This window comes from Rhinolophus hipposideros (genome assembly GCF_964194185.1).
Source record: "Rhinolophus hipposideros genome assembly, chromosome: 12".
NCBI lineage: Eukaryota > Metazoa > Chordata > Mammalia > Chiroptera > Rhinolophidae > Rhinolophus > Rhinolophus hipposideros.
Window position 1 is genome coordinate 12,075,792 of NC_138058.1, and position 22,680 is coordinate 12,098,471.

The 22,680-nt window shown below is 34.3% G+C and overlaps 1 protein-coding gene across 2 annotated transcripts in view; it reads left to right on the forward strand.

Annotated features, from left to right (window-relative positions):
* Positions 1-22,680, forward strand: part of LOC308505804 (E3 SUMO-protein ligase RanBP2-like) — a 67,129-nt gene that overhangs the window by 14,374 nt on the left and 30,075 nt on the right. For both annotated transcript variants that reach the window (XM_081068498.1, XM_081068499.1), the window contains exons 5-19: positions 3,860-4,090; positions 4,456-4,601; positions 6,499-6,691; positions 9,716-9,803; positions 11,736-11,945; positions 12,918-13,099; positions 13,186-13,361; positions 13,548-13,671; positions 14,338-14,499; positions 14,758-14,895; positions 14,975-15,118; positions 15,982-16,161; positions 16,243-16,326; positions 18,607-18,742; positions 22,242-22,336. In XM_081068498.1, coding sequence (XP_080924624.1) covers positions 3,860-4,090; positions 4,456-4,601; positions 6,499-6,691; positions 9,716-9,803; positions 11,736-11,945; positions 12,918-13,099; positions 13,186-13,361; positions 13,548-13,671; positions 14,338-14,499; positions 14,758-14,895; positions 14,975-15,118; positions 15,982-16,161; positions 16,243-16,326; positions 18,607-18,742; positions 22,242-22,336 — 2,289 coding nt within the window. The remainder of the gene's footprint in view (positions 1-3,859; positions 4,091-4,455; positions 4,602-6,498; positions 6,692-9,715; positions 9,804-11,735; positions 11,946-12,917; positions 13,100-13,185; positions 13,362-13,547; positions 13,672-14,337; positions 14,500-14,757; positions 14,896-14,974; positions 15,119-15,981; positions 16,162-16,242; positions 16,327-18,606; positions 18,743-22,241; positions 22,337-22,680) is intronic.

Genomic DNA, 22,680 nt, shown 5'->3' on the forward strand with positions numbered 1-22,680 from the left:
TATGAAATAAGTTCTGGGGATGTAATGTATAGCATGGTGACTATTGGTAATAGTACTGTCGTGTATATTTGAAAGTTGCTGAGAGAGTGGATGTTAAAAGTTCTCATCATAAGAAAAAATAATTTGTAACTGTGATGTGACAACTGTGGTTGTTAACTAAACTTATTGTGGAAATCGTTTTGCAATATATACATATATCACATTATGTTGTACACATAAAACTATCAATTATATCCATAAAAATGGCAAAACAAAATTTTTTTCTACAAAACCTTTCTGAGCATATGCTGTCTTTTTAGGCACTATTATGCTTTACAAATGGTATCGTGTATTCTTATTGAATGATTAATATTTTAGGGATTTTACAGTTTTGTAGCTGGATGGTGGAGGTAAGATTGAAATTGAGCTCCGTTTGATAAAAAATTTTGCTTCATTGGGTGAAAATTATCCATAGAATGACAACTTAGGGTTGTTACGAAGTTTTTTAAGAACTAGTATCTAAAAATAGGATTGTGTTATGGGATAATGAGGTTTTCAAGCAAAAGTTAAAAGACAGTTTCTCCGGGATGTTACAGGTTACTAAAAATGATCGTAAGTTGTTGCTAGTGTATTAACTGCTTCTGATTATTATTCTTTACTGAGTAAAATATACTGGTTTACTAAGTAACTCTTTTGGACAAAGTCTTTCTGAATGTGCTAGGTAAATGGAATTTTAAGTGTATGTTGTTTTTATTTTTAGCAGGTTTCCACCCCCATTATTCATGTTTCTGATAGAATTTTTAAAACTTTTTATTTTGAAATACAGATTTTTCACAGGAAGTTGCAAAGATTTTGCAGAGGTCCTGTGTATACTTCATCCAGTTTTCCCCAGTGGTTACATCTGATGTAACTATAGTACAATATTAAAACTGGGAATTTGACATTGGTACAATGTGTGTGTGTAGTTCTTTTTTATTTTATTACATGTATTGGTTTCGGTAACTATCACTGCAGTCAAGATACAGAACTATTCCATCACCACAAAGATTTCCCTTATGCCACCCCCTTTTATACTAATACCTCCTCCTTACCATCATCCATAACCTCTGGCAATTACTAATTTGTTCTCTATCTTTATAATTTAATTTGAAAATGGAATCATACAGCATGTGAGGTTGGTTTTTTTTTTATTCAGCGTAATACCCTTGAGATTCATCCTAGTTGGGTGTATCAGTAGTTTATTTTTATTACTGAGTAGTATTTTGTGGTATGAATGTGTTCTACAGTTTAACCATTTACTTTTGAGGGACATTTTGGTTGTTTCCAGTTTTGTTTTATTACAAATCGGGTATAAAGAGTTGTCCACAGATTTTAAAACCTAAGTATTTAAAAAGCCCTAGAGATAAATACTAGTAACATTAAGTTTTTTTCTCCCTTGAGAAGCAGTTGGGTTTTAAATATTAATCTAAGTGTGCAGATGTCTTAACCATATTATCTTTGTGTTATTCCTCAAACAGAATTCCTTATTGGTTATGATAATTCAGTCTATTTGGTGACAGTGATATCAAGGAAGATGTATAATGGTAGGGGATTATTTTTCTTGCAGTGTAACAAAAGGTAGAGAGAGACTTCTGAAGCATCTTGATTTTCTTTAATATCTCTTTAAAGACACTGTTGTCAAAGCTAAGGCTTTTTTGTGTGCAAAGTAATTCTGTTTCTTAAAATTTAAGGCTTACGGTAAGTAGTTTTTTGATGTTTATTTAGTGAATGAAAATATTGGTATGAGATCTTGAGTATGAGAATAGAAAAGTATTCATAATCGTGTCGATCTTTTACTTATTTATTTTTAAACATGTACTGTATTTTGCTGTGTATAATACGGTCTCATGTATAATGTGCACCCAACGTTTTTGGCCCAAACTTTCAGGGAAAAAATATTTCGTTTTAATTTTTTAATTCAAATTTTTATTTGTTTACCTTCAGGTACTTGTTTTTTGTATTATAAGGATTTGTAGCATTTACTTTTTAATATATTAGGGTACAAGAAATTTTATATATTGGTAACAAATTTACGATATTTACGCGTCATAGAAGGGCAAGAACTCTTGTTGCAAGTTAGTCGTAAGTTCAACAAAACCGATTATCGTATTCCAGGGTATTATTTTGCATATGGATATCTTTATTGATTTCTAGAGTTACACTTTTAGCTCATAAACATAAATAAAAATTAAAAACATTTATATAGATATGGAATTGGTACTACACATGTATAATGCGCATCCTTATTTTTTCCTCACAAATTTGGGCAAAAAAGTGCACATTATACACTGCAAAATATATAATCGACGTCTAGGGTTTTTTGCAGATATAGAAAGGCCAAATGTAGTTTATGAAAATGATCCAGAAGAAGGACAACGATTGGTAAAGGAAAGAGAGTAATGAAACCAGTTCTAGTGGAGAGCTTGGTCTTCGCTAGATGAAGGGAGCCAGGGAGAAGATGAGTGTAAGTAGATCAAGTGGAATGTACATACGATGGCTTTCGTTTTCTCAGTGAAGGATGAATTGTGATCATAAGTTGAAAGTGTGGGAAATTTGAGAAAGGACGAGTATGAAGTGACCTTTGCAGGGAATAGAGAAAGTGAGACTACTAGAGATAAAGGAGGAGTTTCTTCTAGACATTACCAGTTTGGAAGTTTGAGATTATGAAAGTGAATCTGTTACCTTGCTTGTGATAGCCCAGATTTCCAAATGCCCTACCCCCAATTGTACAACTGTTATTGTAAAGATACAGAGAAAATAGATGGTAGGGTTCTTATAAGGAAAGATAAATGGAATTAATTGACGGGATGTGTAAGCAAGTAATAATTATGGATATTAGGGATTATGGCATTTTAGCTTGATGGGGTGGGGAGAGGAGAGAAAGAGGTTTATGGAAAATTAAAACTTGGTGATGACAGCTGTAGTAGATGCAAGTATATGTAGCAGTGAGGGTATGTGAGCCTGCACTGAGGTAGAAGAATAAGAAGGGTGTGGAGGTCTGACTGGTATGATCAAAACCCAATTGGAAGGCCAGTGTCAATGCCACTGGGTGGCTGAGGCTGGACTGTAGAAGGGCGCCAACAGAGATGAGATAGTTAAAGAACTGAGTAGCCAGGCTATTGTAGATCTTAGATCTGTCAATTGGTAATACCAGGGACAGTTAAGGATGAAGGAAGTGTTCTGTTTCAGTTGCTAATGAGGAATAGATGGAGTAGCTGGATAGCATGTTTTTTAGAGAACAGGATTATAAACAGGTGTGGTGGGGAGATAAGGTTCGGAGGTGACATTGGGAGCAAGGAGGTCACAAACCCGACTTCCTCTACTTGTATGTAGGCTAGCAGAGAAAAAGTTACCTTGGCAGACAAGTGATGGGGACTGTCTCAATTTATATTTCGTTCAATTAAGGCCAGAGGGTGAAGACACTGAGAAGATAGTGGAACAGTAGGAGTTCCCGCGTGGAGAGTAGTGGGTTGGGAATTGAGTCAGAGCTCGGGAGATCCAGAGAAGTCTGAGGATAAGGACCCTGGGCTAGAGTTGGTGTGAGGCCTCCCTAGACGTTTGCTGCGGACTGGAGGGCATAGGAATGTGGGGCAGTAGCCCTGGCAGTCAGTCTCTGGGGTGATGTAGGCGACCATTGCTGCTGTATCATCTCAGATGTTTCTCTCCACATGCATTTCTTGGGATTTATCTTCAACTCTCTGAAGGGGCTGATGAAGTATGTGGGGTAGTATTTCTGGTGGTAATTTACTGAAGCAAGACAGTGGAATGGTGCTCATAGGAACAGTGATGTGTTTAAATATTGCACAAGTGTTTTACTAAATTAATGAATATTTTTTAACAGGAACAGCTTTTAGATTGTAAAGGTGAAGATGGATGGAATAAACTTTTTGACTTGATTCAGTCAGAACTTCACGCAAGACCTGATGATGTCTATGTGAACATTCGACTAGTAGAGCTGTATCGCTCAAATAAAAGATTGAAGGATGCTGTGGCCCACTGCCATGAAGCAGAGAGAAACATAGCTTTGCGTTCAAGTTTAGAATGGAATTCGTGTGTTGTGCAGACACTTAAGGTAGGTGAGAACTGTTGGGTCTCTACACTTTTATATAGACAATTACCATACATTCCTTTGTATTTAAGCAGTGCCCCCCTCACCCCCAAGACTTAAATTTTGTTCATTTGTGTACAGCAACTGTGAAGTGAAATTTTTACTAGGATGATTTCAATTTGTAATGGGCAGATTGGAGAGAGAAACATGACGTGTGTGTGTGTGTGTGTGTGTGTGTGTGTGTGTGTGTGTGTGTATTTGGTGTTTTTATAGGCTGATATAAAAATAGGGTTTTACAATATAGGAAAGGGCAAAGGAATTTCTAATCTTAAACTGATCAATTTGCAATATCTGGTAAATTTTGTAACAGTGTTCTTTCTACAAAATAGGAATATCTGGAGTCTTTACAGTGTTTGGAGTCTGATAATTGTAACTGGCAAACAACCAATAACGACTTACTGCTGGCCTATGCTAACCTTATGTTTCTTACACTCTCCACTAGAGATGTGCAAGAAAGCAGAGAATTATTGGAAAGGTATGTTGATGTAAGGAGAGTACTTCAGTGTAAATTACAGATTTTTTTGGTAGTAATTCAGTTTATTATCCTAAACATCTTTATTGTATAATTTTTTTTCTGTAATGTACCCATGGTAATAGTTAACATGATGAACTACTTGGAAGGAATCTTACTTCTTTTGTGGGGATATTATAATTGGTTTTGTGTGACTTTGATTTTTAGAGTTATATAATGGTTCGGGCTCGATTAAATTATTCTTATAGTTAATTTCCAGCTTGACATGCTAGTAGTCATGCCTGAAAATGAATGCTCTATTACTAGTCCATATTTTATTTCAAAAAATGATATAATCTTGAGTGAAAATCAGAGACTAAACTTCGTTTTCAAATGTTCTAGTATAAGCAATTGGCGTCACTAGTATTTCAGAAAACATTGTTTTAGCTTACATACAAGATAACTAATGTGTCATTTTTCTGTTTTCCTAAATATTGATTTTTGAGGACCATTATCTCTCTTATTAAAATAAATGCCATTAAACAAAAACATCACTTACATGACGATGTTAGTTTAGAGCAGGAGTTGACTAGCGTTTACTGGTCAAATATGGTTTACTGCCTGATTTTGTAATTAAAAGTTTCATTGGAACATAGCCATGCTTCTTTATTATTATATATGGCTACTTTTACACTAAAAGGGTGAAGTTGAGTGGTTGTGGCAGAGATTGTATGCCTACAAAGCCAAATTAGTATGTGGCCCTTTATAGAAAAAGTTTGCTAATCCCTGGTGTAGACTGTTGATTTATTTGAAAAGTAATTTTTGGTCCCCACCTGGCATATAGAAAGTTCTTTCCACTGAGGTGTAGTGGGGAGTAAGTAGTTTTCTTGAAGTTCAAGTTAGTTTTTTGGACACTATCCTTACCCTGTCATCTCCAAGAAACTAATTTGAACTTTCAGATTATTTTAGAAAATATTTAGGATGTTTTCTTTTGTGTGGCTTATATACTCAAAAATTTTTGGTCACGTAAGAAAATGAGGGTGAAAGTTACATAATTCTTCAGTAATACTGTAAAAACAATTTGAATTTCATGGGTCTCCTGAATGTTGTCTTGAGAACATCTAGAAGTCTCTGAAACTCACTCACTGAAAGAAATAGCTGCTACTCAGATTTCTTATTACAATCTACATTAAAATCATGGTTTACATTTGTATGAAGTATTTCCATTTGCTTTTCATACAAAGTGAAGATTCTGAAGACCATTGGGTTTTAGAAGCACTAGTAATTAGTACGTAGATTACATATAATAATGAGTACAAATTATTTTTCCTTGAAATTATCTGTATAGTAAGAAGAGCAGTTATGGTATTGACAACCCAAATATCTTATAAGTTAAATTTACTTACAGTTTGAACAAGGCATGTCGAATTTGAGAAGTTGCAACTTTGAATGAAATAATGAACCATATTACTGAGAAGAAACTAGAAAGTATTTTAGTTTCCCAGCTTTATTCTGGTATATTATGAAACATACATCATAATCAGTAATCTGATATAAATGATAAACGTCTAAGTATTATTACTTTGTCTTGTGCATCTGACACTAACAACAACAACAAAATAATCAGTAATCCGATTGTTTGATTTTTATATTTTCTATGATTGGAGGGCTAGAACTAACTGTTTTGGATTAAGACATCATTCTAGAGGTTAAGCTTGAAGTATAGGAAGTATGTAGAATAAAAATAAGTACTAGATGATACATAATTTATAAAATAGAGAAGAATATGGATTATTAGGAGTTCGAATGTGGAATCTGAAGCTTGCAATAAATTCCTTTTATTTTGAGTTAAAATTATTCACAATGTAACATTTAATACTTGTTTAATATTTTAATATTGCAGTTTTTTTTAATATTGCAGTTTTGATAGTACTCTTCAATCTGTGAAATCTTGTGTGGGTGGAAATGATGAACTCTCAGCTACTTTCTTAGAAATAAGAGGACATTTCTACATGCATGCTGGTTCTCTGCTTTTGAAGATGGGTCAGTATAGTGATGTGCAGTGGCGAGCTCTCTCTGAACTGGCTGCGTTGTGCTATCTCATAGCATTTCAGGTAAGCCTTTTCCACTTTTGGGTACAATTGACATTTCACTGAAACTGTTGCATTTCACATAGAAGTGTGTCCTGGTACATAATGAAAATGTGAATGAACCTGTAGAATTAAAATTGAAATAGTTAATTTGGTTGGTAAAAAAGAACAAGATTTACAATATTGGTGAGGCTGGTGAAACAGGTGCATTGATGCATTACTGGTGGCAGTCTACGTTGCTGTGATTTATTGGAAGGCCAGTTTGAAGAGTTTGATCTTTTTACTCTGCCATTTCTGGGAACCTATAGTAAGGAAATAATTGCAAATATGAATAAAACTTGATTCAAAAAGATACATAACTTGGCCAAAAACCCTAAGTAAATAAAGTTTGGGGTATGGTTAAGTAAACAATGATAGAAGAATGTGTTTACCACCATCATTTTACATTGTAATATGTATATTACAATGAGAGTACAGTTTCAGTGTTTTGTTCTTTGAGCTTGCATTAATTCTGAAATGAAAAGAAATAAACAGTGTGCCCCAAATGCATTAATCCCAGTTTATAAAAATTGTTAGCTTCAGAGAGTGACGTTTTGCTTGAGGGGGAGCAAAAAGGTTCCCTGTAGAGTGTTTTTTTTTTTAGAGCTTTTAGAGGAGGCTGCTCCTTGTAGTTCATACGATACAGGTCTTGGAACAAACACTGGTGATTATCAGCCCACAGTGCTTTAAGTGCTACTATTTGCTCAGCAGAAGCATATAGGTTCATAAGCAATATATTAGTGAAAATTAGGGAAGTTTATGAAGTTTGCTAATTTATATAAGTACTAAAAGGTTGTTATGATTAATATTTAATAGATTCTCAAGTAGCTGACAGTTTTCTTATTTTTAACGGAAACTAAAATCTATTAAAGTTTTTTTAATATATATTTTTTCAGTTAACACACGTAGTCAACTATTTTAAACTTTGACCTTTTCAAGTAGTAAGAACTAATTCTCTCTCAACGCATTTGCTCAAGTCTCCTTTCCTAGAAGACAACCTCTGATACCAGTTTCTTGGGTATTCAGAATTTTTTTGGCATATGCAAACATGTAATATACCCTTTCTCTACTTTTAAAAACTGTTTTGCCTCAGTGGAGATGTGCTTTATCTACCATCGAATACCTTGCTTTTTTCACTGTTTTTCCATTGTTCATTTCAGCACATAGACATTTATATCAGTCTCTTTCTACCTACCATGTATTTCCATTGAATGGATATATAATGGAAGCCTCTTAGGTGCTTGGATTTTACTTTTCCATTGGTTGTAAAGCTTAACTATCCAATGATTATAAGCATATTAGGGAAGTATGGACTGGTATAGGAGATCTTATGAAATCATGCCAGGCTAACTTCTTTAATGATAGAGTTTTCAGACTCTTTATCAGGGGAAAGCTGTGGTTTTAGTAAGTATATCTGCATTTCAGTTAGGCAGTAAACAAAGTCTCCCTTGAAACCTTTTGTTAAGATGAGGAAAAAAAAAAAGATGAGGATGTTTTGACGAGATGATGTGACTGAATGGATTCATAAGTTAATTGATCACATATGATAACGAGTAATTTTGTAAAAGTACCCAGGTTTATGATTTTTGTGCTCTTTAACAGCTATAGACAAAGTTTGGCATCATATTTAGAAAATATGGGTAAGAGTTACTGTGAAAATTTCTTCCTACCTCTGTTCTTTAGTCATTCACTTCTCTTCCCTGAAGGAACTAATGTTTTTAGTTGTGAGTTCTTCAAGAATGGTTTTATGCATATACACAAGCAAATACACAGACATGCACACTCCCACTCCCCTTTTAAAAATACAGATAGAAAACATTCTGTACATTCTATTTGTTTTGCTTTATTTCCATGAAATATATCTGGTGATGTTTCCGTATCAATATAGAAAGCATGGCATAAATAGAGCATCCTGATTTGTTTTGATGGTTATGTATTATTCCATTCTATGGATATATGATAGATAGTTTTTTGATAGATAGTTTTTTATGATAGATAGGTTTTTTTAAACCAGTGACCTAAAACCAAGACATTAGGTTACTTCTGATTTTTTGCTATACTACTTCAAATAATCCCGTAGTGACATTTTACCTGTGAAAATTTATGGATGGAATTAACTTCTCTGAAAGAATTGCAGGATCAAAGTGTATGCATTTATAGTTTTTAGAGCTATTGCCGAATTTCCAGCCTCATAGAGGTTGTACCAAATTATACTCCCATTACCAATTAAGTAGGTCATTAGATATTTAACAGCAGTTACCTCAGCTGTACTCATGTGGTTGCTTGTAGGATATCTCCAGTAAGTGGTTATTGCCTGTGACTGAACATTTTCAGTGATGGACATTCACTCCTTTTCAAGATAGCCCATTGCGTTTTGGAATAATTTAGTTCTCTGTATGGAATAAAAATGTTTTTCAAGCTGCTGCTCATTGGTGGTTTTTTTTTCTTCTGGTTCTATTAAAAATGTCTAACCCTTTTACAAGGTAATTTTCTTAATATCTGAAGGCAGCATATTGTGTTTTTTATTTACCATTCTGTTTATTCATCATTCTTTGAGCTCATCTCCATAGGATATGTCTTGAAGTCCTTTTACTCTCTTGGTTGTTCCCGTTTATCCCAGTGGTTTCCCAAATTATCCATGCTCTTTGAAAATGTGCTATTCAGTGTGGCATTTCCGAGTAGGGTTCCATTGCTGTGTAAAGTAGGGCTGTCATCTCTTCTGTAATTCTGTTTGTGTAGAGCAGAAAACTTCTCTAAATACTTCATTTTCCCAAATGCATATTCAAATGTGTTTTTAGCAGCAAGTAATTCTCAGAAATGCTCTTTGCAGGCATCTTTTACAAATTGTCAAAATTCTTTCGTTTCTAGTTTTTTGTAGTTGGTTCTCCAACTCAGCTTTAACCATTGGTTAACTTTATGCATTGTCAAAAAGGACAATATGATCGAAAGGAATATCTGTTAAAAATATGGGTATCACTAAATTAAGACTTTTGATTCTAAAATTACCAGGTTCCAAGACCAAAGATTAAATTAACGAAAGGAGAAAGTGGACAAAACCTACTGGAATCGATGGCCTATGATCGCCTAAGCCAATCAGGTATAGTAATGTTTAATGATTTTCTTTTAAAAGGAAGACAAGAAAATTTCTTTAAAAAAGCAAAGAGGAATACATCTTATGATAATATCTTCTATCCAGGAGATAATTTGTCATAATCATTTGTTTCTCTTTGTCGTATTAGATTAGGGCAAGAGATACACAAAGAATTATAATAGAAGAAATGATATGTTCTGAAAAAGAAACAAATATTTGATATTGTTTGCTCCCGGGTGGAGAAGCTCCTTAACCCTTACTTTAGCTGCTAGAGCTTCCATCCAATATTTTACAGCAGTTCCTGAACTAAGAATAATTATTGATTTGCCAAGCATTTAACATCAGGTGCTTGAAAGACACTGCTATGAGCGAGACAGAGATGAAAAAGATACAGATCAACATAGTAAGGAAGATAGAAGATTTTACTCACATTCGGTTAGTTTGTTGGAATTTGTAGACTTATTCCCAGTTTTGACTATTTGGGATAGGTCGTAAAGGTGTTACCTGGTTTTGCTGAGGCAAAAACTTCTCAAGTTATTCATGTAGCTAGTGAATCAAGCAATGAACTGAAGAAGGATCACGCTTTCTGTAGGAAGCAGCTTTGGCGTAAATTGAATGAACTTTGTAAAGAGCCAGTAGTAATATTAAATCAAAGCTTCTGTAAGCGTTGGTCTATAGTTAGGCTATTGGCAGTCTAAGCTTATATTGTTCTTCTATTCCATAGCCTACTCTTTTGTGGAAGGTAGAGTTTCAGTCCTTGAAGAAGTGACCCCATTTTATTTTTCCTCTCATGTATCCCTTCTATTAGGTTGGTGCAAAAGTAATTGCGGTTTAAAAGGTTAAAAAGAATTGCAAAACCCGCAGTTACTTTTGCGCCAAGCTAATACCTAGGTACTTTTGTACCTAGGTATTAGGTACCTAGGGTGTCACAGTTCATAAGATGAACTGTGTCTTAATGTCTTTGATCTCAGCATTCCTGAGTTTGTCTCTGCAAACTTTTGGAAAAAATAATAGTCTGATGGTAACCAAACCTGACTGACAAGCAGAATTAACTCCAAGGAGTGGTTTTGTTTGTTTGTTTTTAAAGTTTAATTGAGATAAAATTAACATACTATATAATTCATCCATCTTAAGTATACAGATCATTGTTTTTTTTTTTTTAGTATATTCACAGAATTGTGCAACCTTCACCACAATCAATTTCAATAAAACATTTTTATCACCTCATAAAGAAACCTCATACCCATTAGCAGTCACTTTCAGTTCCCCCCAAATCTTATAGTCCTAGGCAATCATTAATTTTCTGTATCTTTAGATTTCTCTATTCTGGATATTTCATATAAATTGAATCATATAATATGTGGTCTTTTGTGACTGACATCTTTTATTTAGAATAGTTTTTTCAAGGTTCATCCGTGTTGTAGCATGTACTAGAATTTTATCCAAAGAATGTTTTTGAAATAGATTATCACCCCAAATCTGTGTAGATTATCACCGCAAGTCTGAGAATCTCTGGGAGTGGGGCCTGGAAATAAATATATTTTAATAGCTTTTTAAAGGATACTTCTGACCAGCCAGCTTAGAAATCAGTCTTATCAATCAGATTAGAGAATTTGAGCTTGGGCCCGCCCTCTTATGGCCACTTTTAAATCCCACACTTTTCCATTTAAAATGTAAACACTTTTGGCATTTTTCACACACATTCCTATCTTATGTTTTCCTTTTACTGTAGCATGTAGACAGAGATACTATTAAAGGTGTAGTCTATATATATTTTTTGCATGAGCACCATTTTTATTGTTCAGATGTGGTTGTTGGGTTGGGGGGTTTAAGTCTCAGATAATTGTTATTTCCCCTTAGGGTGTATGAATAAAACTGGAGGGATATGAGTAAAAACAATCTATGTATTTTAAATGATGGAAATAATTTGTTTTTCAGGGCACATGCTGCTAAACTTAAGTCGTGAAAAGCAAGATTTTTTAAAGGAGGTTGTAGAATCCTTTGCCAATAAAAGTGGACAGTCTGCATTGTATGATGCTCTGTTTTCCAGTCAGTCACTAAAGGATAGCTCTTTCCTTGGTAGTGATGATATTGGAAACATTGATGTACAAGCACCAGAGCTTGGTGATTTGGCTAGATATGATATTGGTAAGTTGGAATTTCCAAAGGAACATTTTTGCATCTTAATCTTTTTATATTAGGAGAAAACTAGAAGCAGAAAGGGAAATAAATTGCCCATAATCTCATTACCCAGAAATAGTGACTTAATATTTTTCTATATTCCTCTCAGGAGTTTTTTGGGGGGTAGAGGGAGTGGCGGCACATGTATTCTAAATAGTTGTTTATACTGTACATTCGATTTGTCTTTTTTCGGGAGTTCTCTTCCATTGTATCTGTCTCTGTAAATAATGACTTTTAATGACAAGATAATGTTTCATGAATGTAGCCATCATTTGCTTGCTACTTTCTATTGTCAGACATCCAAGTAGTTTCTAATTTTGTCTCTGTTAAAAATACACTGTGATGAAAACTTGAATATACAAGTAAAATGTCTCCTTTTCAAAATTTTGAGTAGATTCCTAAAAAACAGAATCACTGGTACAAAGTTGGTGAACATGTTTAAGTCTCGTGCAAATTGCCTTATTGCCAGAAATGTTGTACCTCTTTATGCTTCCAGACGCTCGTAACTTTTTCAATATTGAATATCTTATACAAGAAAATATCTCTTTACTGCCCTAATGGATTAATGTAGTGATATCCGGTTGTTTTAATGACTCTACTGAAAGGAAAATCCATTGTTTCAAGATTTCTTATGGGGTGGTTCTTCTTTATTTGGCCCCTGTCAGATTTTGTTTTTTGAATTCTAGTGAGCCTCTTTTTTTTTTTCTTAGCCTTGAAAAGAACTTTATAATAACTGTTTCTATTAAAATTCCTAGATAGATAATGTGAGTACCTTTAATAAGAACATGGGACTTGACTTATAGACATTTCCCCCAGCTCTGATTTAGAAAATCAGTTATAAAATTAAGGTACATTTAATGTAAGTTAATTGTTGGCAAAACCGATGGCACAAAAGAAGTTTTCAAAACCTCAAGGCCAGCCTTTTCTCTTTTATTTCAGGTGCCATTCGAGCACATAACGGTAACCTTCAGCACCTTACCTGGCTTGGCTTACAGTGGACTTCATTGCCTGCCTTACCTGCAATTCGAAAATGGCTAAAACAGCTTTTTCATCATTTGCCCCAGGAAACCTCAAGACTTGAAACAAATGCACCTGAATCAATATGCATTTTAGATCTTGAAGTAAGCAAAGATTTTAATAAATTAAGTATTTTGAGTTTTGTTTAATTTTTTTCTAACTTGAATTTATTTTTCTTTAAATAAAACAGGTGTTTCTACTTGGAGTAATATGTACCAGCCACTTACAATTAAAGGAGAAATGTAGTTCTCACTACAACTTTTATCAGCCACTATGCTTGCCACTTCCTGTGTGTAAACAGCTTTGTACAGAGAGACAAAAATCTTGGTGGGATGCAGTTTGTAATCTGATTCACAGAAAAGCAATGTAAGTAAAACAATTATTCCTTTAACTTACAGTGTAGGTTTTTTATTTAAAAACCTATTTAATTTAAAAACTTATTCTCTAGGTACTTAATGCTCATGTGAAGATTTAATTATCATTTGATGACTAACATGTAAGTGTTGAAATGAATGTTTATAAATCAATTTTATTAACTAAAACTTTTTTTAGCCCTGGAACCTCAGCAAAATTGCGACTTCTAGTTCAGCGTGACATAAATACTCTAAGGGGCCAGGGAAAACACGGCCTTCAACCTGCTCTGCTTATATATTGGGCACAGTATCTTCAGAAAACGGTGAGTTTATTAAAGTGTAAGCGTTTTTAAGAACATTACCTTAATTTTTAAGAAATTGTGAACTTTTCATTGAAAGTCATTTAGTTCTAAAAACACTAGCAGCTTACTCAGTATACCAGGTGAAATATATTTTTTTAATCTTGCCACATAGTAGTTAATATAGTTAATACATAAGCACTTAGAACAGTGGCTGGCACAGTAAATTACGTTAAGTATTAACTATTATTACCTAATAATCAAGTATGGTAATTATTGTCCAGCCTGGAAATTTTTTATGTTCAGTAGCACAAGGCTTTATAGGTAAGGGCATTATAGATCTTTCTAAATAGTTGAAGTCTGCTCTGTGATGAGGTTAGGTGTAGATGTTTAGCCCTTTGATCAAACCATGACACTTAGAGAGCAGCAGGTTTTGGCTCTTTAAAAATGGCAACTTTTGAAAAAGGAGATTGGGCTGCTTGTCAGGTTAGTCTCGTTGAAAGTGTTTAAAACTTGGGTCTGGCATGATCATTGGTATTCAGGTGGTTATTTATACCAGTATTTGGGAAGTTGCGTGTATGACTTGAGGTTCTGTTTTGCCCTGTTCAGACCATTTTTAAATGAATTTTTTTGATCTGATCATTTGTATTCCTTAGGTTCTGTGCTTCTAACTTTCTAACTTTTTTTTAGGGCAACGGCCTTAATTCTTTTTATGATCAACGGGAATACATAGGCAGAAGTGTTCATTACTGGAAGAAGGTTTTGCCGTTGTTGGAGATGATCAAAAAGAAGAGCAGTATTCCTGAACCTATTGACCCTCTGTTTAAACACTTTCATAGTGCAGACATCCAGGTAATGGAAGATCCCTTTGTGAATTAACTGGGATGTGGATTTCCAGTTTATAAACCGAGAAATGGAGATATTCATAAATTAATTATCTGAATATATGATGGCAGTCTTGTTTTCTAAATCCACTAGCTGTCACAAATAAAATATGGCAGAAAAGCTGAGATGTTAATTTCATTAGAGCATATAAAATCTTTGGGAAATCATTCGGGTTTGACATTCTGGGTAGAGACAACTTGACTGAAAATTACTAAATGTGTTCAGGCATCTGAAATTGGTGAATATGAAGAAGAAGCACACATAACATACGCTATATTGGATGCAGTTAATGGAAATACAGAAGATGCTATGACTGCTTTTGAGTCTATAAAAAACGTTGTTTCTTATTGGAATCTTGCACTGGTAAGTAGATGTGGTACTTGAATTAAAAGTTTTTTTGTTTTAAAAGCGTGATTGTTTCATAAAAGCATTCTTTGTGTAGATTTTTCACAGAAAAGCAGAAGACATTGAAAATGATGCCCTTTCTCCTGAAGAACAAGAAGAATGCAAAAATTATCTGAGAAAGACGAGGGACTACCTAATAAAGATTTTAGATGACAGTGATTCAGATTTTTCAGTCAGGAAAGTAAGTTGCAGGTTGATTGTTCTTTGTTATTATTGATAATTTGGTGATAATTATTTTTGCCTTGGTTTCATATTTCGGTAATTTCAGAAATGCTTAATAATACCATATTAATGCATACACGGGGTGTATGTGTAAATGTTTAATTAACATTGCTTTGTCTTAGGTTTGGTGGTGTGTTTTTTTTAAATTGAGAGTCTAGGTTTATAGTATTATAAAAATACTTTTTGGGGAATTAGGAAAGGTTTCTAAGGTAGGACATTTATTTTTGTTATCGTGGCAATCTAATCACAGCAAATGCTACCTAAAAACTAGTTCTTAATGAATTTGGCAATTAAACATTTTACTGAAATTGAAAGTAGATGGCTGACAATTTACCATTTCTTCTCTTTTTCATTATCTGCTATGGACTGTCTTTTTTCCAGCTATCAGCAGTTTGAGACTGTCATGATGGTATTAACTTCAAATATATTCAATTTTCAAGTATTTTGTTGATTAATTTGTGTTGCTGCTCTTAGATTAGGATATCTGTTGTCTGGTGCATTCTAGCATTTATATTTCTCTCCTCATTCAAAATAGTTAGTGAACATCAGTAACTTTTTTGTTCACTCTGAAAAATTTTCCAGTTAACATTTTTTTACAATTATTATAGCTAGGAGAAAGAATAGAAAGAGCATAGACTTTAGAGTCAGAAGATTAGGTTACGTAGCAGTTTCATGTCTGTTGTTACTAAAACTATGCAGTGCTTATTACACAAGTGAGAAAAAGTAAGTAAATTAGTAAAATAAAATCTTTTCATTTATTTAAGAATTTTTACTTTGGTATTTTTGCAAACTGAGGCCCTTGATTATGCCTTTTGTTTTTAGTTGCCTGTGCCCCTAGAGACTGTAAAAGAGATGTTTAGTTCAGTCATGCAGGAACTTGATGACTACAGTGAAGGAGGTCCGCTTTATAAAAATGGTTCTTTGCAAAATGCAGATTCAGAAATAAAACATTCTACACCGTCACCCACCAAATACTCTCTATCACCTAGTAAAAGTTACAAGGTAAGTGGGAAAGAGATGAATCACATTGCAGAATATGTTTCTGTCTTAAATGTTTTAAATACCGTTTTGTTATTTTTTTAGTATTCTCCTAAAACACCGCCTCGATGGGCAGAAGATCAAAATTCTTTACTGAAAACAATCTACCAACAAGTAGAGGCCATTAAGGTAAATCACTTAATTTCTCCAAATTATGCCTCCCTTATTCCAAGATTCCTTCCTTGACCATTTCCTCAGTTCTTTCTTAAGCTGTTCAAAATAACACTCTGTCATGCTATTATGGAATCATACTATGATGGAATCATACTATGCTTTACATACCTCCACATTTACACCACATTTTTGAGATTACTTATGTCTGCACCTCCTCCAGATGTGAATCCTTCAAAGGTACCGACTCTTTTATCCAAAACACAGCATCATTCCTGGCATAGAGGAGGTCTCGAAGTGATTGACGTGAACTAGTGAAATATACTAATCATACTTTGGTCTATGAGTTCATTTCTCTGACTGACTGTGGTTGTGTGTGCCAAATTTATAGCTAGGAATTGACAAGTGGTCTAAGCTTCAGAAAATGTCTTTATCTTTTTAATTCTTTCATATGAATCTGACTAAATTATGTAAGGAATAGTTATATGTACATGATGTTATTTTAACTATATGAAAGTGACCTTAACTATAAGGCTCAAAAGAGCTTTCCTTCTTTGGAATTGGAAGTACAAATTCATCCTCATTGAGCAAGAACTAAATCACTCATATTTCTAAAGTTACACCAAGGAAATTAATATGTGTGCGATTATTACAGTGCTGTCAGCGATGTGTGAAAATTAAAAAATGCTGTTTGGTGGGGACAAACTTGAATTTGCACAAACATTTTGTATGTTAATTTTGGCCTATGTATGATACTGCATACAATCTTGACTTATATAGGTTAAAGGCACCCAACATTGTGTTCTGTGAAGTTAGTGGAGCACTAGTCCGTGTGCCTCAAAAGCTGGGTTCTAGTATTAACTCTGCCACTAACAATTTTTGGCCAGGCACTTTGTTACCTGTCTGGCTTCTCATCTGTTAAGTGAGAACTGTTGAAACCAGTTCTCATCCCATTTTCTAGTTTGAATTTTAAAAATTATGCTTATAGCGTTAACTGCATGTTTAAAACCATGGTCCAGATACTGGCAGTGACCAGGAAAATTTTCCAGTTGATTTCACCAGTTTCTTATTTATGGATGTACCCCATTGGGACTAGACACTGATGGATGAGTGGAGAAAGATTTATTTAGCTTGAAAATTTTGTGAGATTTTTGACCCCAGTAGTTAAGGCTTTTGGGAAATTTGTATTTGAAAACCCCTTAAGAAGAAGGTAGCAGACATGCTGGATCTGTCTCTGAACTCATTTGTTACAACTGGGCAGTTACCCGAGCCCATATAGAGGTATTTGATGCTGTTTTCAAAAGTGACCTGTTGTCTGATACTACTATAGATTTTTTTTTTTTTGGTTTGTTTTTGTTTTGTTTTTTTAAAAGAAAAAGAGTTTCTTGAAAAATGCCTGTTTTGTAAAGGGATGTTTTCTAGGTTCTGTGGTTGGGGAGCGTGTTGTCCATAAAATGAGAAATCTGATAGCTAGCAACATGGCTACCATTAGAAAACAGTATGTCTGCGATTTTGTCAAGGCAGCAGAGTGGTGTTATGAAAACGCTTTTGGAGTAAAATCTGGTTTGAATTCTTCCTCTGCCATTTCCTTCATCTTTTTTTCTCATTTTAAGATGTAAGTTACTATTACTTATGTAACTGTAAGGATTCAGAATTTAATTGCATGGAATATATTATGCTGAGCAAATATATTTGTTCTGAGCAAATGTTAGTTTCCCCCTTGCTAGTGGAGCATTTGAGCATCACCTTTAAGGATAGGTAATTGTTTGTTACATCAGATATGGATAAGAAGAAAGCTAGTATTGGGAGGTAATTGGGAATGTTGAGTAGTCCAAATGGACTTAAGAGTAAAATAGTGTGGAAAGGAGATATGCTAGAAGGATGTTTAGGATAATACTGTCAATGATAAAGAAATGTTTAATTTGTAGGTACTTGTTTTATTGAGCGTGGAAGTGTCTTGGCTAGAGCTGAACTTTAGAAAGATTAGTTTGGGCAGGTGTGGAATGGAGTCGAGGTCATTTAGGTAGGAGTCTACTCAGTTTTTTAGGTAAGAGCTAACTCTTTAATCTAGAGTGAATGAATTAGGTAATGGTACTACGTAAGGAGTAAAAGAACGGGAGCAAATAAGTTTTTAACAGGTTAAGGATTATGTTCTTAAACTAGCACCTGGTACTCAGATCTTACTGGAATATAGAATGTCTTAAAAGGCATCATCAAGTATTTAATTTTAAAATACTTGCTCTAGCACTGTATTCTGACATGATATAATTGCTCAAAATTTTTTTCTTCTTTCAACAGAAAGAAATGCAGGAATGGAAACGAAATAGCAGTAACTCAGGGTCCCCTCATCGCTGGCCTACAGAATGTTATGGACCAGATTCAGTGCCTGATGGATATCAGGGATCACAGTCTTTTCATGGGGTTCCACTAACAGGTGAGTTAATAATCGGATAATTCCAGATGTTAGTAAAATCTCTGTACTTTCCCCTCTAAAAAGGTAACTAGTGAAATCATCTTGTCTGTGTACGTTTCTTTGTATACTTGTGTATATGTCTGCTTATATGTTACTTAAGCTGTATTTGGTGTTACTGAGATTTTTTATAAATCCAAGGAGAAACAAAACAAGCTGTGTCTGATTGTGTGTATATAAAGGCTGAAAGACCCTTCAATGCACATGTCGGAGATGCTGAGACTGCGGTGGCACTATTGCTTATAATTGAAAAATGTTGACTGATAACCATTATGCATTAAGAGATTGTCTAATTAGAAACGTAAACTTCTTGGAAATTATTTTGATAATACTCTCAGAGGTATGACATTCATAGGAAATCTTTTTTTTTTTTTTAAATACCATGGTCTTACATAGAAGGAAGGAGTTTGAAGCTAGACTTTATTAGATTTCGAAGTTGTGCTGTCTCACTTACAACCTCTCTGAACCAGCTTGTCTATTTGAAGCACAGAGATAATACTTGGCTCACATAATTGTGAGCATTTGTGTAAGTGTGGGTGTTTATTACGTGTTTACTTACAGTATATAGTAAACACAATGAGCCAAAGGGTACTAATGATGCCTCCTATGAGTTGTCTGTGTGCAAAAGTACTTTGTGTATGTAGTGTTACTTAATCACAGTGGTGCAGACTGGTGTGTACTATTATTAACCCTGATTTTATAGGTGAGGAAATGGGTTCAGAAGGGTTAGGTAACTTATGCATTATTATACAGCTATTTATTGATAAAGCTGGGGTTCAAACTCCTGTGGTCTAACTTTAAAGCCATTCCTAGCATGATACATTGCCCCTACACACCCAGAAATAATGACAAAAATAGTTTTCTTTCACATGAGACAGATTCCTGAAATGGTAGCTGCGCATGTTTTTTCGAATTGGTTTTAACTCAGGAAAGATTTAGAATGGTGTGGTCTAGTTTAGATTTGTACGTTTGTGTGATAGTTCATAGGGCCATGTTTGTTATGGCTGCCCCACTGTCCTCTTGTGCTAGTGTCTTCTAAATGGGAGGCAACATAATAGAAAGTCTTTGTCAAGTCAAACTTACTAAATGTCCTAAGTCATAGATAAATATATGAGATGCCAAGAGTTCAAACGTTGCTCACTATATAGAGCCTTGTATAGAGAAGATAAACTGGCTAGCCTTTTCTAGGTCTTTTTGAGTGCTGTGTGGAATTGATCTTTTGGTATCTTTTGGGTCACAGTTTCCATTTCTTCTGTGTACAGGCATAAAGGGTCTTCTGGTTAAACATAAAAATAAGATTTAAATTGTCTCATTTTATTCTTCCAGTTACCCTATGAAATGTGTAGAAGGAGCACATCCTCATTTTACAGTTGAGAAAAACAGAGACTTCAAATGACTCATTGATGTGGTCATAAAGCAGCTTTGTGGCTGAAAAGGAGGAGAGTGCAAGTCTCCTGATTCCCATTCTTGTGTTCACAGATTTTGTTTTCTTAATGAAAGTAAAAATATACCATGATGGCCCTTGTCTTTCTAAAATAAGATGATAAAAAACGATTAATAAGCTTATAGGAAATATTAAGATGTACTGAACAGTGTAAAGAAAACTACAAGCTAACAGTGTCACATTGAATTCTATTAACATTTTGGAGCATTTCCTTTTGGTCCTTTCTCTTTGTATACACATAAATAATTTTTAATGAGATTTTTACCATATTATTATATTGTATGTAGATGAGTAAGCCTGTTTTTTAAATATTACTTTAAGTTCTGAGCATATTTCTATTAAGTGTTTTTTGAAAGATATTAATGAATACAAGGTATCCCATCATGTGGAAGTACTGCAAATTGCATTACCTTATTTTTGTTATTTCCAGTTTTTGCTATTACAAATAATGCTGTAGACAAATTCCTAAGATTGTAGGGTATTTACAAAATTCTTTTGTGTTGGGAAATTGGTTTCCAGAAAAGCTAAGCCAGTTTACACTCTTACCACCAATATCTGATAGTGCCCATCTCTTTGTGCTCCTGCCTGGTGTTAAGTATTACCAGTTTACAGAAACCTTTGCCAATTTTTATTTTTTTTATTTTTCTATTTGGTAATATTGGGGAACTGTGTTTTTCCAGGACCCATCAGCTCCAAGTCAAGTCGTCGCTTTTTTTTTTTTTTTTCAATCTACTTCTGGAGGGTGCAGCTCACTGGCTCATGTGAGAATCGAACTGGCGACGTTGGTTTTAATGAGCACTGTGCTCCAACCAACTGAGCCCACCAGGCCGCCCCACCTTTGCCAATTTTAAAGAACAAAATGGTATCCGTTTTTAAGTTTTTATTTTTTACACTAGGTATGCTCAGTACTTTATAATCTTTTATATTTCCTGAATTACCTGTTTATTTGTAGTAGGTTTATAAGAACTCTTTGTTTTTTACTGTTAAGAGTCACTAGTCACTGATAAAGTCACTAGTTAAATTTCAAATTTTATGATTCTTGGCTCGTATCTGTCAGCTTGATCTGTGCCTGTTTTCTCCCCCAGAATCTTCCAAAATAACCGTCTTCACCAAGCAGTTCCATTAATTTTCTAAAATCAGATTTGGGCTTCTTCATCATGATTTTTTCCAACTGGTTATCCTTTTCTAGGTCTATTTCAGTGCTTTCCAGAACCATCTGTTTAGCATCTCTTGGGTCACAATTTCCATTTCTTCTTTTGTGTGATAGTATGAATTGTCTTTAAGTTTGTTTTTTTTTTCATTTTTAAGTTTTTTTTTCTGGTAAAACTTTCATAAAACATCAAGGAAATGACTTGGTAGTTTTGCCTTCAACATGAATCTTCTAGTTGTTGATTTCCTGGCAAAACGCAGACAAAACAGATGGAGGAAATAGTTTGGACATCAACATGTGTTAGTCACGATGTATCTTCCTCCTCCCCCCGGCCCCCCCAAGGAACACAGTTGGTGTTACTTGTGAGATCTTTTTCCATGAATTTGTTGAAGGATTTTTGACCTGAACGTTCTCAGCTTGAGTTTATAAATGCAATCTTGTCATTGTGCAGATTTTCAAGGCTCACTTTAAAAACATGGTCCTGGGGACATCACATGCATTATGGTTCTTGACTGGTGTTTTCCCGATATTTCTAATGTTGAACATGACTGTACTTTCACGTCATACCTGTTGTTCTTAGAAAATGGACCAGTCGCTTACTCCTTGATTTTTTGATGCTTGTTGTGAGGCACTTGTTCTTGTTGACACTGTGGTGCTACTTTATTCCTCATGTGTCATAGCAGTTTTCCCCAGCTTGTCATTTGATAATGTTCTTTATGGTATATTATTACGTATAGTAATTTTAAAAGAATCTATATAGTTAAATCTTTCTTTGATTTCTGTTGCTTTTGTATTTATAGTTCTTGCCTAGATAGTCTTTAACTGTAGTATAGATTTTTTTAAATGGTGTTTTCTTTTTTTTTTTTAAGTTGCAACTACTGGCCCTCCAGTGTATTATAGTCAGTCACCAGCATATAATTCCCAGTGTCTTCTCAGACCAGCAGCTGATGTTACTCCCACAAAGGTAACAAAGGAATAATTTATATATTTATAAATATCTCCTTTTTCATCATTCAGGCCTCCTTCAGAGAAATTTAAGAAGTAGTTTAACATTAAAACTTTTATGTCCCACAAGATATAAATATTTTAAATTTAAAGTCAAACTTCTTAGTTATTTGTCTGTTACAATAAATGTGAACATTCAGAGTATTTTTAAATGGGGGTGGTGATGGTGGGGTGGGTGAGTCCTTCATCGTTTTGTTTTGGCAGAAATAGGACTAGGATGTCCTTGCTGCACAACTATGTAGTAGGGATTTCCAGGCCTGAAGTGGCCAATACCCAATAGTTGAATGTGAAGCTTAAAGACAG